The sequence below is a fragment of the Maylandia zebra genome, linkage group LG19 (genome assembly GCF_041146795.1).
Source record: "Maylandia zebra isolate NMK-2024a linkage group LG19, Mzebra_GT3a, whole genome shotgun sequence".
Lineage (NCBI taxonomy): Eukaryota > Metazoa > Chordata > Actinopteri > Cichliformes > Cichlidae > Maylandia > Maylandia zebra.
This window is the reverse complement of record NC_135185.1, coordinates 949,638-964,378: the sequence shown is the minus strand read 5'-3', so window position 1 is coordinate 964,378 and position 14,741 is coordinate 949,638. Positions and strand designations below refer to the sequence as shown.

General features: G+C 38.1%; 1 protein-coding gene across 1 annotated transcript in view; it reads left to right on the top strand.

Annotated features, from left to right (window-relative positions):
- nrxn3a (neurexin 3a) overlaps positions 1-14,741 on the top strand; it is a 220,619-nt gene that overhangs the window by 203,734 nt on the left and 2,144 nt on the right. Inside the window, 4 exon segments of the mRNA XM_014408191.3 lie at positions 2,901-2,988; positions 14,275-14,382; positions 14,385-14,527; positions 14,529-14,741. Of these exon segments, the coding sequence (XP_014263677.2) occupies positions 2,901-2,988; positions 14,275-14,382; positions 14,385-14,527; positions 14,529-14,741 (552 nt within the window).

The following is a 14,741-nucleotide window of genomic DNA, read 5'->3' as shown; positions in this document are numbered from 1 at the left end:
AGGAAAATATTAACTGAGGCCACAGAGCAAAAAAGTCAAAAGCCCACCTCCCATAGATATCATACAACTATTAATGTTTTTGAAACCAGAAGAGTCAGCGCCTACTGGTCATTAAAAAGAATGTAGGTTTATTGCATTTCCACCGGCTTTACTTTACAGACTCGAATCTATATTCATGCTTTATGTGCAGCTTATAGTCTGGATACAATTTCAAAGGTTTTACACGTTATCTGAACCTAATACAAAGTAGTAGCAGCTGAAAGTGAATGTCTCATTGCTGTGTTGTAGTATCAGATTATCTCGCTTGTGTATCTGCTGTTCCCGTTTTAGGGAGAGAAGGGAAAGACCGACTGGAGTATCTTGACAGATTTTAGAATATGAAATATTTTTAAATATTGAATATTTTTAAAGGATTTTTCTTCTGATGAAAAAGAATTAATGATTTAATATGATTCAGAGCAACTGCTGTGAAGATTACTTGTGATGATTTAGCACTATAGAAATAAAAGTAAAAACTGCATTAATGCAAAGAGCTCATCTGTCAGTTAACCTATGTTAAAAGTATCTGTTTACCGTTACACAATATTAAAGACGTGGGCATTCACAGCTTGGCATGGTTTGGTAGATTCCAGAGTCTTTTGTGCCAAATTTAGGTGTAAAAGATTAAAAAGAAACTGGGGCAAGGATAACAGCCGAACTACTCTTTGCTTGTTGCTCTTACTGCCCTGCTTGGGTTTATGTCAGCTGATGCAAATGGAATAGCTGCTCTTTGATATTAAATGTAAAACCATCTGAATTATTTAATGTTAGGAACCCTTAGATAATATTGGTAGAACTACTATTTTTCAAATGTTTATATGAGTTTTGTTTATTAGTAAAAAAACAAAACAAAAACAAACCAAAAAAAACTCAACTCAAGGTTCTATTGCAGAGCCTTTCAGTTGAACTCAGATCATCTGTACATTACAACATCTATTCAATTCAATTCAATTCAATTTTATTTATATAGCGCCAAATCACAACAAGAGTCGCCTCAAGGAGCTTCATAGATACAGAGAAAAACCCAACAATCATATGACCTCCTATGAGCAGCACTTTGGCGACAGTGGGAAGGAAAAACTCCATTTTAACAGGAAGGAACCTCCAGCAGAACCAGGCTCAGGGAGGGGCGGGGCCATCTGCTGTGATTGGTTGGGGTGAGAGAAGGAAGACAGGATAAAGACATGCTGTGGAAGAGAGACAGAGATTAATAACAGATATGATTCAATGCAGAGAGGTCTGTTAACACATAGTGAGTGAGAAAGGTGACTGGAAAGGAAAAACTCAATGCATCATGGGAATCCCCCGGCAGCCTACGTCTATTGCAGCATAACTAAGGGAGGATTCAGGGTCACCTGGTCCAGCCCTAACTATATGCTTTAGCAAAAAGGAAAGTTTGAAGCCTAATCTTGAAAGTAGAGATAGTGTCTGTCTCCTGAATCCAAACTGGAAGTTGGTTCCACAGAAGAGGGGCCTGAAAACTGAAGGCTCTGCCTCCCATTCTACTTTTAAATACTCTAGGAACAACAAGTAGGCCTGCAGTGTGAGAGCGAAGTGCTCTAATAGGGTGATATGGTACTACAAGGTCATTAAGATAAGATGGGGCCTGATTATTTAAGACCTTGTATGTGAGGAGTAGGATTTTGAATTCTGGATTTAACAGGAAGCCAAAACAGGAGAAATCTGCTCTCTCTTTCTAGTCCCTGTCAGGACTCTTGCTGCAGCATTTTGGATTAGCTGAAGGCTTTTCAGTGAGTTTTTTGGACTTCCTGATAATAATGAATTACAGTAGTCCAGCCTGGAAGTAATAAATGCATGAACTAGTTTTTCAGCGTCACTCTGAGACAGGATATTTCTAATTTTAGAGATGTTGCACAAATGGAAGAACGCAGTCTAACATATTTGTTTAATATGTGCGTTGAAGGACATGTCCTGGTCAAAAATGACTCCAAGGTTCCTCACAGTGTTACTGGAGGCCAAGGTAATGCCATCCAGAGTAAGAATCTGCTTAGATACCATATTTCTAAGCTTTTCAGGGCCGAGTACAATAACCTCAGTTTGATCTGAATTAAGAAGCAGAAAGTTAGCGGCCATCCAGGTCTTTATGTCTTTAAGACATTCCTGCAGTTTAACTCATTGGTGTGTGTTATCTGGCTTCATGGACAGATAGAGCTGGGTGTCATCTGCATAGCAGTGTAAATGTATGCTATGTCTTCTAATGATGCTGCCTAAGGGAAGCATGTATAATGTAAACAGAATTGGTCCTAGCACTGAACCAGTTCCGAAGTTATATTACCCGGCAAGCAGGCAACAGAAGAAAGGTTCAAGTGTGGAACCACCAGCTGAGGTCATTCTGTGTATATGTCAGGTATATAACACCCAGAGCCTACAGAAAGTAAATAACATTTAGCAACTTTGCCTGACCTAATAGCAGAGGACTTTGCACCCAGTGTAGACTTAGCATAACTCCAAAGCATTCAATAGACGGGGCAGACCCTAAAGTCATCAAAAGTCCAAATAAATTTGGGAGACAGTAGATGTTTGGAGAAGTATGAAAGAGGGTATTTGCGTTCGACACCAAAGACCATCTTAATTAGAACGCCACCAACAAAATAGTGTAAATAACAGCTGAGCCATGGAAAAAACTATAACAAACTGAAAGCTCTGAAAAACGATGAACCTTGACTTAAGATCTTTTGCTCGTTGTTGTGCTCCTGTGATTGGCATTCACTTTCTAACTTGTCTTAAATATTCTTCTCCTCTCTTTATGCGCTACTTTGTGTCTTCTGGTGGCTCTTTGCTGTTTTGGTATATTTGCTATGGATATTGTGTCTCTGATGACCAACATTCTGGCCCTGAAGCACCAAGAGGACATTGGGTCATCTGCCGAGTGTTCGAGTGATGATGAAGATGAGGAGGAGTGTGAAACTAGCCGTACAGGTGGGCTAGGTTAGTTTGCATTTGCTTGCTTTCTATGTGCTGTCACTCATCTGCAATAGAGGATCGAGGTATCCTTAAAGCATCACGCCCCCATGGTCAGTCAAAGTGTATCTTAATAAATGGCCAAGGTGGTAACAGTAAGCTAAGCCCAATTCCTCAGCAATACTTAATGTAAGAAAACTGGGTATTCAAATGTATTTGTACATTCAGAATCTTAATTTAGCACAGTGCTAATGTATCAAGGTCATGAGCTACACTTGCACATGGGGTTATACAAAGTAGTCAACATGGTCACCAATGTACATTCAATTGTTGTCTGCTAAGGGGGAAAATGAGGGTTAGTCCATGTCATCACCAGTATGCCGAGTTTGTATGATGGTGAACCATGTTCTCTGTACTGATGCTGAACTTATAACATCATGTTTGAGTCCATTGCTTCTGCCATTCATTGCTCTGTTGATTTTAAGTTTCAAACAGTACATTTGAACAGTTTTTGGTTTTAGATTTTGTGTTCAGCTAAAGTGTTGTCTAGTTTACATCAATGTATTTTAATTTTGGTTTCTATTTGTGCTTTCCCAGATTTAGAGGCTTGCATTGGTACATGTGCTAGAGAACAGATATCATTGAATTTCTGTGTACAGGTTTTTCTTTTTTTGGGTTACACTTTTGCTTTTAGGTGTACTTGTTATTCTGTCTTTTTTGTACCTAAATATTTAAAATAAACGACTAAATGAATAAAATGTTGCGATAACTTAACACTCAAATTGAAAGAGTTTGGGAATTTCCATATTTCAGTTTTTGTAGTGGACAGTTAACAGATATATTTTTGCTATGGCACAAAAGCATAGACACGTATTTCTTAGGTAGATAAAAAGTTGAAAGTTGTTAGTTTTAATATGATCACAGGAACATCCACCAGGTCACTCAGGAGTTGGGGTAAGCTACATCTTAGCCACACACCAAAAAGTATTTTCAGAAATGGAAAAGACGTTGCTTTTCAAGTAAAGTGTTTCTGTGATAAGATTTATTGTAACACTAAACCTGACTCTACCTTTAACACCCAAACAGGTCATCTGGTGGATGTAAATAGGTGGAGGTTCTGTGTCTCATTTACAGCACAATCGTCGATGCGAAGGTTGATTTTCACCCAAATAGTAAACGTAATGCCACCAAAGTGGAGCTATGGGTGTGAACTGCATGTTAAAATATTCAAATTCCAAAACAGTCGAGATATCTATAAAATCACAAATGTTGGAGGTGATAGTGTGATAAAGAAACATTTACGCCGTTTCTTAAGTTCCCTTTAGGGAAATGGATATAGTGTGATTCCTAATCCGGAAAGATGATGTTCATCACAACATATGCCCTTACTGAAGGTCATTCCCAAATTTTTTCAGAGTATGTGAAATATTGTTGTTAAATGGGTTTAAAACGGTCAGGTCCAGGGTGAGATCCATGGGGATTTGTGAAGAAAGACAAAGACAGGGCCCCAGTCATCCAATCATATGTTTACACAGAAATTCACATCATTCTAACCCGGACATCACGTTGACGTTGACAGCTGCATGCTTTGATTTTACTTTTCTTTTGCTCCTTTTTCTAAGTCGATGCTTTTTTCTGGTTGTTTTGCATTTTTTAAAGTTTTGTTGCCAAGACTTCATTCCCGCCTTTTCGCCAGTTGTCTAAAAATGCATTTTTGTATTTTGGCCTCATCATGTGTGGCATGACGTTTTGGTGGGTGACAACTGTTTCCAGCTGTTAAAAAAAAAAGAAAAAAGAAAACACACACACATCACCTTATTATTTCAAAGCAGCTACAAAGGCAGAAAAAAGAAACTTTTCTTGCCATCAACGTTTTAATCCTGAACATACCGAGGTCCACACGAGACTGACGGCAGAACCAGTCTGCCGTCCTGCTTTGACTTCCTTTCTAAAGCTGCTTTACATTTGAACATGTTTTGGTGCTGATGGCAAAAAAGGACTTTTTGCCACAAATTCTACTTTCTTCATTTTCTTTTCTTAAGCGATCATTGTTATCATGGTATGATAAACTCTAAAAATCATTGACTTCAGGAAGATCGTTTCTTGCATGTGTTTTGACTGATACCATGCGCCTGCAATTACACAAACTTGGTTGTTTTGTTTGCATTTCTGTTTACGTTGGAAGCCATTTTTTGTGGTTGCATCATCATCAATGGTCATCTTTCTCACTCAACGCAGTGTTTTTCTTCTTTTTCTTTCCTTTTCTTTTCTTCGTGTGGCTGTTGTCTGTCTGGTTTGTTTAGAGAATTTATCAAGTGATTCTGTTCTCTGTTGTAAATTTTCCGTTTTCCTTTTTTTCTTTCAGTTGATTTCATAAGATGGCAACTAAAAGGGCTTCTTAAATGGTTTTACTGCAAACTATTAAAAACCTTCAGTGTGCAAATAAGCAGGTTACATTTTTTCCATGAAAAAGGCCAACAACCAGTAACAAATATTGTGCTAATCCTTCATTTAAATCCTGTAAGATGCTAGCATCACTCACTGATGAGACTGCACTAGAGACAAACATAAACTTCTGACTCAACATGTCTAACTAGATCAAATCTGAGAAGCATTTTCAGTTAATTGTCCAGTTGTTCTTATGAAAAATGCCAAAAATGTTGCAACAATAATTGTTTTATCAAACAGGGTAGAGAAAAAATAACTTGGATCATATAATATTAGTTTGTGATTGCAGGGTTCGGCTAAAGATGCATTTACATTCTGTCATAGGGTTCCTTATTCTTCTCTAGTTTTTACTGAACTATACAGAATAAAATCTCTTTGACTCTTAAGTATTATTTAATAATATTAAATAAAATGTTAAATAGTGTTTTTGTACATACAACACATTTAGGAAAGTTTGGCTCAAAAATAGGTTGTACTTTAAGACCGTACATCCCAGCAAGTCTCGATGGGTTTTACCTTTGGAGACAGTATTTATCAATTTAAGCATTTCATTTTCTTCTGATGTTTTGATTATCTGGGGGATCTTGGCTGCATCAAACTTGCTTTTGGATATTTAGGCTCCTTCTTCTCTTTAATTTGATTATCACAAAGGTTTGTCAGTTATTACCAGGATGAAGTCGTCTTTGGCCTATGAACAGAAAAATATCTTTCCTTAGGGTAGTTGTTGCAGTATAATGTAGGATCTTTGGGAAATTCTCGTGGTCTTCAGATAACTGCTATTCTAGTGACTTTACTTTCTTATCCTGTGGCTCCACATAGGTTTTAGCAACCTATGCAATGGATTTCACCCATAATCAACCAGTGTGATAAAAATGAAAGTAACAGATAAAAGCAAAGCCATAAATTTAACAATAATAATGATAATTTCCTTTTTTTAAAGGGTTCATTTTAAAGTAAATTATTATATAAGGGAGGGGTTTAGAGACTATATGCTGGATGTGCACTCAAACACAAATCACACACAGAAAGGTGTTGACCATTTTCTGAAGCGTGACTCATGATAATATTTTTTTTTTTTGACTTCCTACAACCTCTGACATTGTTTATTTAGTTCAGGCTAATCAGAGATTTGCCATCTTATGGAATTCATGTCGAATTCAATTTTGACCTACATGGAAAAACATGTAGTTATAATACTGACTCATATATCAGATGACACTACAGGTTTAAAGCTGATATCCTTATTTTTTGTATCATCAAATAATAATCATTTCTATTTATGAGAATTGTAGAATAAGTTACAATTATATATGTTTAAATGCTGCAATTATTCAATGACAATAGGATGTTTCTGAACGTAAAACGATATGTAGAAGTGAAAGACATAAATGTCATCAGATGACATATTACACTATATCATTGTTTATTTTGTGCAAATTGAGCTAAAATGCAGAAGCAGCGTGTGAAAATGAAGTATTCCTTCAACAGAAGATGGGAACAAAGGTCTCGAATCGGCCCAGCGTAACGCCACAACTCCTCACTGAAAGGCTGTGCCAAGAGATTTATAATAATAACAATAATAATGGATTGCTTTTACAAAGCGCTTTTCGGGGCCCTCAAAGCGCTTCACAATTGCAGTATTTATTCACTCTCACATTCACACAAAAACTAATGTTTAAAAACTTCAATGGGCCAGAATTCCTCCATCACAATATGAGAGACTGATAAAGCTGCACAGGAAGTTGTTACTGAAGGTGTATTGAATCACTGGGTGTACTTTTTTCACACACTGCTTCTGCACTTTGCTTAGTTTTTGATAACTAATAGCACAGTATAATATGTCACGTTTTGTTGTGCATCTGACTTTAAATAATTTTAGAATCTACTGAGGACCGTATGATGATATATGGGGATAATTCAGAACAGACCTACGATATTAATGTCTTGATATATCAAACCTTAAAACGGAAACATATTGTACTTTCTGTTTCACTGTAGTTATATTGATACAGGACAACAAACATTCTGACACTACAAAAACTATATCCCAATTAAAACAAGTGGTTTCGTTCATTAAATAAATAAAGTTTTAAACCAAGATTGCAGTCATAAAACTGTAAATGTTACTATTCTCAATAGTAACATTTACAGTTTTATGCTTTATTAAGGTTTAAAGTAACAGTTTCTAGGATTTTTGTTTCAAGTCTCTAGAAGTAACACAACTGTAACTAAACCTTAAGCTCACTGATGAAACGATTGCTTTTATATTTGCGGCAGTACAATCTGTCTGTCAAAAGCAACACAACTAGAAAGAAGCAAATAAGTTACTGCTGACGCTAATGTAAACCAAAGAGTTCCTACTGCTGCGTCTTCATCTTGAAAACATTAAAGCAGGGAAACATGAGCTGACTTTTCATAGAAAAGAGAACACAGTTGACCTCCGCTAAGAACGAGCTCCTGGCCACAGGAAGGAGAATCTCCCTTTTAACAGGAAGAAACCTCCGGCAGAACCAGGCTCACAGAGGGGCGGGGCCATCTGCCCCAACTGATTTTGGGTGAGGGGAGGAAGACGGGAAAGAACACATCCTGTGGAAGAGAGACAGAGATTAATAATAACAAATGAATAAAGTCTTGTATAAACCCACAGTGAATAAGAAAGAGTGACTAACCCTAACAGTGAAGTGTCTGTCTCCTGGATCCAAACTGGAAGCTGGTTCCACAGAAGAGGGGCCTGAAAACTGAAGGCTCCCATTCTACTTTTAAATACTCTAGGAACAACAAGTCAACTTTCATTATGCTCTACAGTTTAAACTCACAGTGAGTGCAGCAAAAAGTCGTGATGGAAGAAGACAAGTTATGCATAGTGTTTTGTTCATATATTGATTTACCATCCTCATCAGGTCTGGGTCACAGAGGCACCAGTCTAATCAGAGATTCCCAGACCTTACATTCTTGGCCCAAGCCAGCTGTCAGACATAATCTCACCACCCTATCGTCTCAATAGAAAATGAATGAAACAGCTCAACAAGGAGTAGGAAGCATGCTAGTCAGATGCCTGGACCACGTCAACCGGCTCTTGCTTTAATGAAAAGGAGCTGTGTTTGCTTGAATGACCACACCTTTCAACATGCTTCTCGCGCTTCTATAAAAGGCCAGATTCCCTTTGGAAGAAATCCTTTTCTGCCACATGTGCCCACAGTTGCATTCTTTCAGTCACAGCTGGTGGACATAGGTGCGAGTGTAACATGAATCTGTTCTAAATCAAAAACCGTGCAAAAGCCTGGCTCTCTCTGCACAGCTGTCTGCTACAGTGTCCACATAAGCACAGATGCTCTTTCTTCCCCCCCTCATGAAGCTAACCAAGACATATTTGAAGTCCTCCACTCGAGGCAGAATTCCTAAACTAGACTGAGGAATTCACCTGTTTTCTCACGAGAACATTTGGAGTGCTGACCCAGCATGGACCAAAGTTGTCCAAGTTGCTACTTTAAGATCCTTGTTTGATCTAATAAGATACGTTTTGGCTTGGCAGCAATTTATCCCAAACTCCCCCTCTGGAGAACACCTTTGCAACATGCACAGTCTAATGGATATCAGCTTTATACTTGTCTTTTAAATTCTAATGAAATGCATTCCACATTTAATAAAACATTATTAATGTATGTTTTATGTTACTTGTTTCTGTTTCTCACACACTGCTGTTAGTTCAACGTGAGCTGTGTCCCAATTGCATACTCTATACAACTATTTTCTTTGGTGATTGGAGGGGTGGGGCTATTGGGATTGTTTAAAGTGACAAACTCGTCATGTGAGTTTGCGTCCTGGATACATTGGACGTTGAATGAACAGACATCGGGGAACTGCTAATGGCTTTCCAAAGTTGCAGCTTGGCTGTGTGCAACCTTGCAGCACACGTTTCTTTTCAGTGTAAACTCCTGTTTAAACTTCACTGGTTATGAGATTGGGACACAGCGTCTGTCTCCTGTTCTTCTAACATCGGTCAGTCCTACCTGCGCCCAGTTTGCTGTGTCGTTTCTTTTCTACTTTCCCTAAATGCAACTTACTTTAAGCATGCATCAACATCCTGCAGTACAACTAAAACGAAACCAAAGGAGAGTTCTAATAACAACCCATTTTCAGCCAGTACCATCGCTCTCCGATGTACACCCAGACTGCACGGCCGGTTCATGTTTAAAAACTAACATTACAAATAGATTTGTCATCAAGAAACACACGAGAGAGGAGCCCGTCGTCCAGTCGAGCACCTTTCTCAGCAGTGTCTGTTTTCTATTGTGTGCATCTGGTTGTAGTGTGTGCAAAATTTTAAATGGCTTCGTTCTTCCATCTTAACATTTTTCATTTGATAGTTTTTAACTGGTCATATTTTTGGTAGTTTATCCAATTGGTTTTGAATATGTTTTTGGCTTTACAAGTCTGTTTTCTATTCTTTTATGGTTTTTCTTTTTGAAATCAGATAATACATAAATTACTATTTTGTGAACAATTTCCATATAATTTAACTTTTTGGGCTTTGGAACTCCTTCACAGCGACTAGCTTGTGTGTTTTACTTTCAGCACTAAGCTCTCCTAAGTCACAATGAAAGCAACATTCAAAAGATGGCAAAAAAGTCCGACTTGTTTGAACCTGTTCAGAAACTCACAAATTAGTAGGTGAAGCAGTTCCACATCCACTTGTCACATTTCTTCCATTTTTCAGATTTTTTACAATCTTTTTTCACAAAAAAGAGGGAAAAAAAAAGAAAGAAAGAATATTTTGACTGTAATGAAACAAACAAACAAACAAACGAATGAATTGCATGGCTAAGAAGTTGCAGTTTAGGGTTTGTGAGACATGTCAGTGTTAGAGTTTTTCTGTTCTTTTCTGTAGATGGGCATGTATATTGCTCATTGTTTGTATATCCCCATCCCTTCCTTACAGCCCAAAGCTCTAATGCCGCCCGACCGCTTCGTACTGCCTTTACATGGACATGGCAACTGACTTACACTGTCACCCTCATCATCCTCATTTCCTATGTAATATGTTCGTAGGTCCCAATCCCTCTTCACCCTTTCCCTTGTCTTTAGAGATTTTACAATATAAAGTCATCCATCCATTCTAAAGAACATATGTCAAATTAAGCAAAAACTATAACATGAATAGATTTTAGGTGTCACTGAAGTCTCTTGCAATGAAAAAAAGATACACAGATTTTTTTGTACAAAACAACTTATTTACCAGGAAAAAACAAAAGATAAAAAACAGTATTATGGTGTTTATTTTTTATGTTATGTGGTGTGGTTGTATGTGTTGTTGCCTCCCTGTACCGTCACGTTTTAAGATAGAACACAATCTACAATGGATAAAAATGACCTTTAACAGTGGCTATCCAACAGTCTTACCCAACTTTTCCTTTGTAAATTCTTTTCCTCATGCCTAACTCACGTGGGCAATTTGTTGATGTAAGTTGACGATATCCAGTCTGTACGTTTTCTCCTTGCACTGATTTTCAAAGATGCAGTTTGTAAAATGTGAGGCTTTTCCCAATGTTTCATTTTAGGTGTGTCAGACTACTGGCAAGGTGACATTTTACATTAATATACTCGGAATTAGCTGCTTTCTTCCATCCGTATTAGTAGCTTACTGGCTCTTTCAAATTTCCCACGTGTGGCATTAATAAAGGTTATCCTATCTTAGTCATTTTAAAGAGTTTATTCGTTTCTTATTCTGCATTACAGTATTGATCAGCTGTTATGCCGGCACTTGCTCTCAGAAACCTTTCGATATATATCCTTTAGGGATATAAGTAAATTAAACTATGACAACAGCCTTTTATATGTAGCCATATTGGATTGTTATTTTGATGCCCCGTAAAAGCCACTTATACTTCTTAACATGCAACACACACACACACACACACACACACACACACACACACACACACACACTTAGTCTAACTGACATAACATGACGTGACATGAAAGACTGCCTTTCATTAACGGTTTAGGCTCACACCAGTTTGTTTGATGAAGTAAAACCCTTCAGATATCTTAAACAAAAAGTAACAAGCCTGTTTTGAAAATGTGGAAAGTGTTCAGAAATGTTTCAGAGGAATAAATACTCAAGTACAGTAACAAAATGGTATACTTTATTACTTCTCACGTCTGGATAGAGTCAAAGCATTAGGTTCACATTAGTGTAAATTTCCCTTTTTGGTTAATATCCTCGCGGTTGTAGAATACTTTCATGCAGAATAAGCGTTAATAAATTTAAAATGACTTTTAAAATGCAGGTATTGTACTACTACTCATCCAAAGAAATAACTGATTAGTGGTGAATATGTGTATGTAATATATATACAGTAGTAACACTTTTTAGAAGCTAATGATCTTAAGGACAGGTTTTGGTTTTAAAATCTTGCAAACTGCATCTCTTAACCCTGGATATGTTTTATAGAAATGATCATCTTAAATTTTGTGCTTGTGGATGTTGTGTTTGTGATTATTTGTGAGTTGCATACTTGCTGCTTTTAGTTGACATCTAATTTGGTATGTGCATCAACAACTGTATACAGGTGCTCTACTGCATGGAGACTTTTTATGTCAGTGTAACAGTCGCATTTTCGATGTTTACTCCGACTGTTGCCAGCTTTAGATTACAGACTATGATAAGTACATCAAACTCTTTTATACAAAGTGTAAAATATTATCAGTCCTATTTTTGTACAAATTCAATTCTGCAAATGTTGGGATGCTGTATGAAATGTAACTACAAACAGAATGCAATGATTTGCAACAACAACAATGAAAAACAAACAAACAAACAGTTTAAACTGGCATTTTCCTTCTTCTTTCTAATACTAACACCTCAGGTTAGTTTAAATACCTCAGGTCTGCTCACTGATCCTCACCCCACTTTGTAGCCGAGCTTCATCAGCTCGTTCTTGAAAATTGGTACACCATGTCAAAACGTGCAAGGTGTGTGGTCACTGACTTGTTGAAATAAGCAAGACTTCCTGTAATAAATATTGCCTGGTTGATGCCATACCTTGTAAACATGTTTACAGTGCGAGTAACCAATGCCAATGCCTGCACAATCACAAATGCTGGCTTTTAGCTGTGCTTGATAACAAGCTAGATGGCCTCTCTCTCCAAAAAGAACTGTTAAGCAGTCAGGCCAGAGCACAGTTTTCCACTTTGCATTTATTTCAAATGAGTGTGGGCCCAAGACAGTCATTTACATACACAGTCATATGTTACTTGATAACCTGATTAGGTGTTTTTGTTTCGTTTTTTGTTGTTGTTCAACAACTTTTCCAATCTTGAAGTGCATGAAATTCAAAGTGAATATTTTAATATACTATAAATAATTTGCAAATCATTGTACTGTGTTTTTATTTAGATTTTTCAGCCTTTCCCAATGTTTTCAGGAGGAAATATAGTGGCATCATCTGTTTTATCAAAATTATTTTTATTGCATGTGCGATAAAATGATTTTGGCTTGATATATCAGTTTACCTTACTTTCTTTAGGAAAAAACTGTATCTTATAAAACGACTCAACTAAATATGATTTAAGTAATTTGCATTTAGCACAATTTAGCATGACAAAATGTAATGGATTACATCTGAGGACCGGAGAGTTTGTTAAATGTGGTTAGTAAGTAGGGATGGGTATCGTTTAGGTTTTATCCGATACCGGTGCTTAAACAGTGCTCGAATCGGTGCTTAAACAATGGAAAAAACACAAACTTTGTCCAAAAACCTCTCATGTTCAGCTGTTTCCCTCTTTTTCTTTGGTCATTTTAGCCTTTTTGGCCAGGGTGAAGGGAGCATCTGCCATCAAACAAGAAGACAGCCGCATGTAGCTATGATGATGTTTGCTAGTTCACCTTACATGCATTAATGTAATAACGTGGTTAGCCTACTCAACGTAAATTACACACCAACAACATTAAGCTACTCACGCAGAGAAGAACGGCTGCTGCTGCATCATCATCCTCATCATTTCTGCTACACTGGCAGGGCTAGGGGCCAGGACTCTCCTCTTCGGATTCTTGGGAGATGTTGCTAACTCCGGGTCTGATAACAGGCACCACACCCGCACTCAAGCTATCAAATACGGCGCATTTCTCGGCTTTTAACAAAACGCTATACATCGCTAGGTGTTTCATCAGATTCGAGGTGTTACCTCCTTTGCACAGTATCAGCTTAAAGCACTTGTTGCTGCTGAGTCTGCATCGTTTGCTGTGAAGTACAGCCAGACTTTGACCGCTTCGCCTTGGGCATTTTTAATCTGTAGCTCTGCTCTAAAAGAACGTACATACCTGGGCCTGCCTACTACGCTTGCAAAGGTAAAATGATTGGCTAGAATCTAAAGTGTGTGACGTCTCAGGGAAAAAAAAGCACCGAAATAAAGCACCGAAATGTGCGCTGCTTTTTGGTCTGGTTACTACCGTTTATGTCAGAACCGGTGCCATCATGGCACCGGATACCGGTACCCATCCCTATTAGTAAGTGGATCATTTCTCTCCATTGACAGAAATCACCTTTGAGGACACATTATTAACGGTATCTTCTATGTATATGCGTCAAACAGCACCTACCTGCTCTTGTTGCAGAAATAACTTGTTCTTCAGTTTGTTAAACAAAGATAGATAAGTCATGCATTTTTACTTCCTTTGGAACTTAGAGCAGGATTCAAAGATAAATGTGCATCACTTTTGACTGATTTATTAGAAACCGATATGCCAAGTCATGATCATTGATTTGAGATGAGGTGTTGTGAGTCCAGGTGTGTCAAATGCATTGCACTGTCTTAATAAAACGTTGCCCTCTAACGTGTCTACATGTGTGTCTCTAACCCCAGGAGATGAGTTAGTCGTCAAAATACTTGAGGATCCATTAGTGCACCCCTCTGTAGCTCCTTGTACACCCTTCATTCCCACTCCCTCAACCCACCACCCACTCCTCACCATTTTGAGACCACCAAAGAGTCCCTGTCCAAGGCCACTGAGGCGGGGCTACCTTGCTTGTCGGACCGAGGCAGCGATGATTGTGATGATGATGGCTTGGTGATATCGGGGTATGGCTCTGGGAAAGCGTTCAAGTCTAAGCTGCCACCCTACTGATGATGAAGATTTTTACTCAACCTTCTTCTTGGTAACAGATAAGACCTTGTCCACGTCAGGCTTTCAAGGTGACTACAAAGCAAATGCAACCAAGACTTTTATACGTAACAAACCTTCCATCTCCAGACGCAGTAGGACTACCACTATCGCCATAGCACGAACCGCCGACCAGAGCCGCACCACCACCACCTCTGCCTCCACCGCA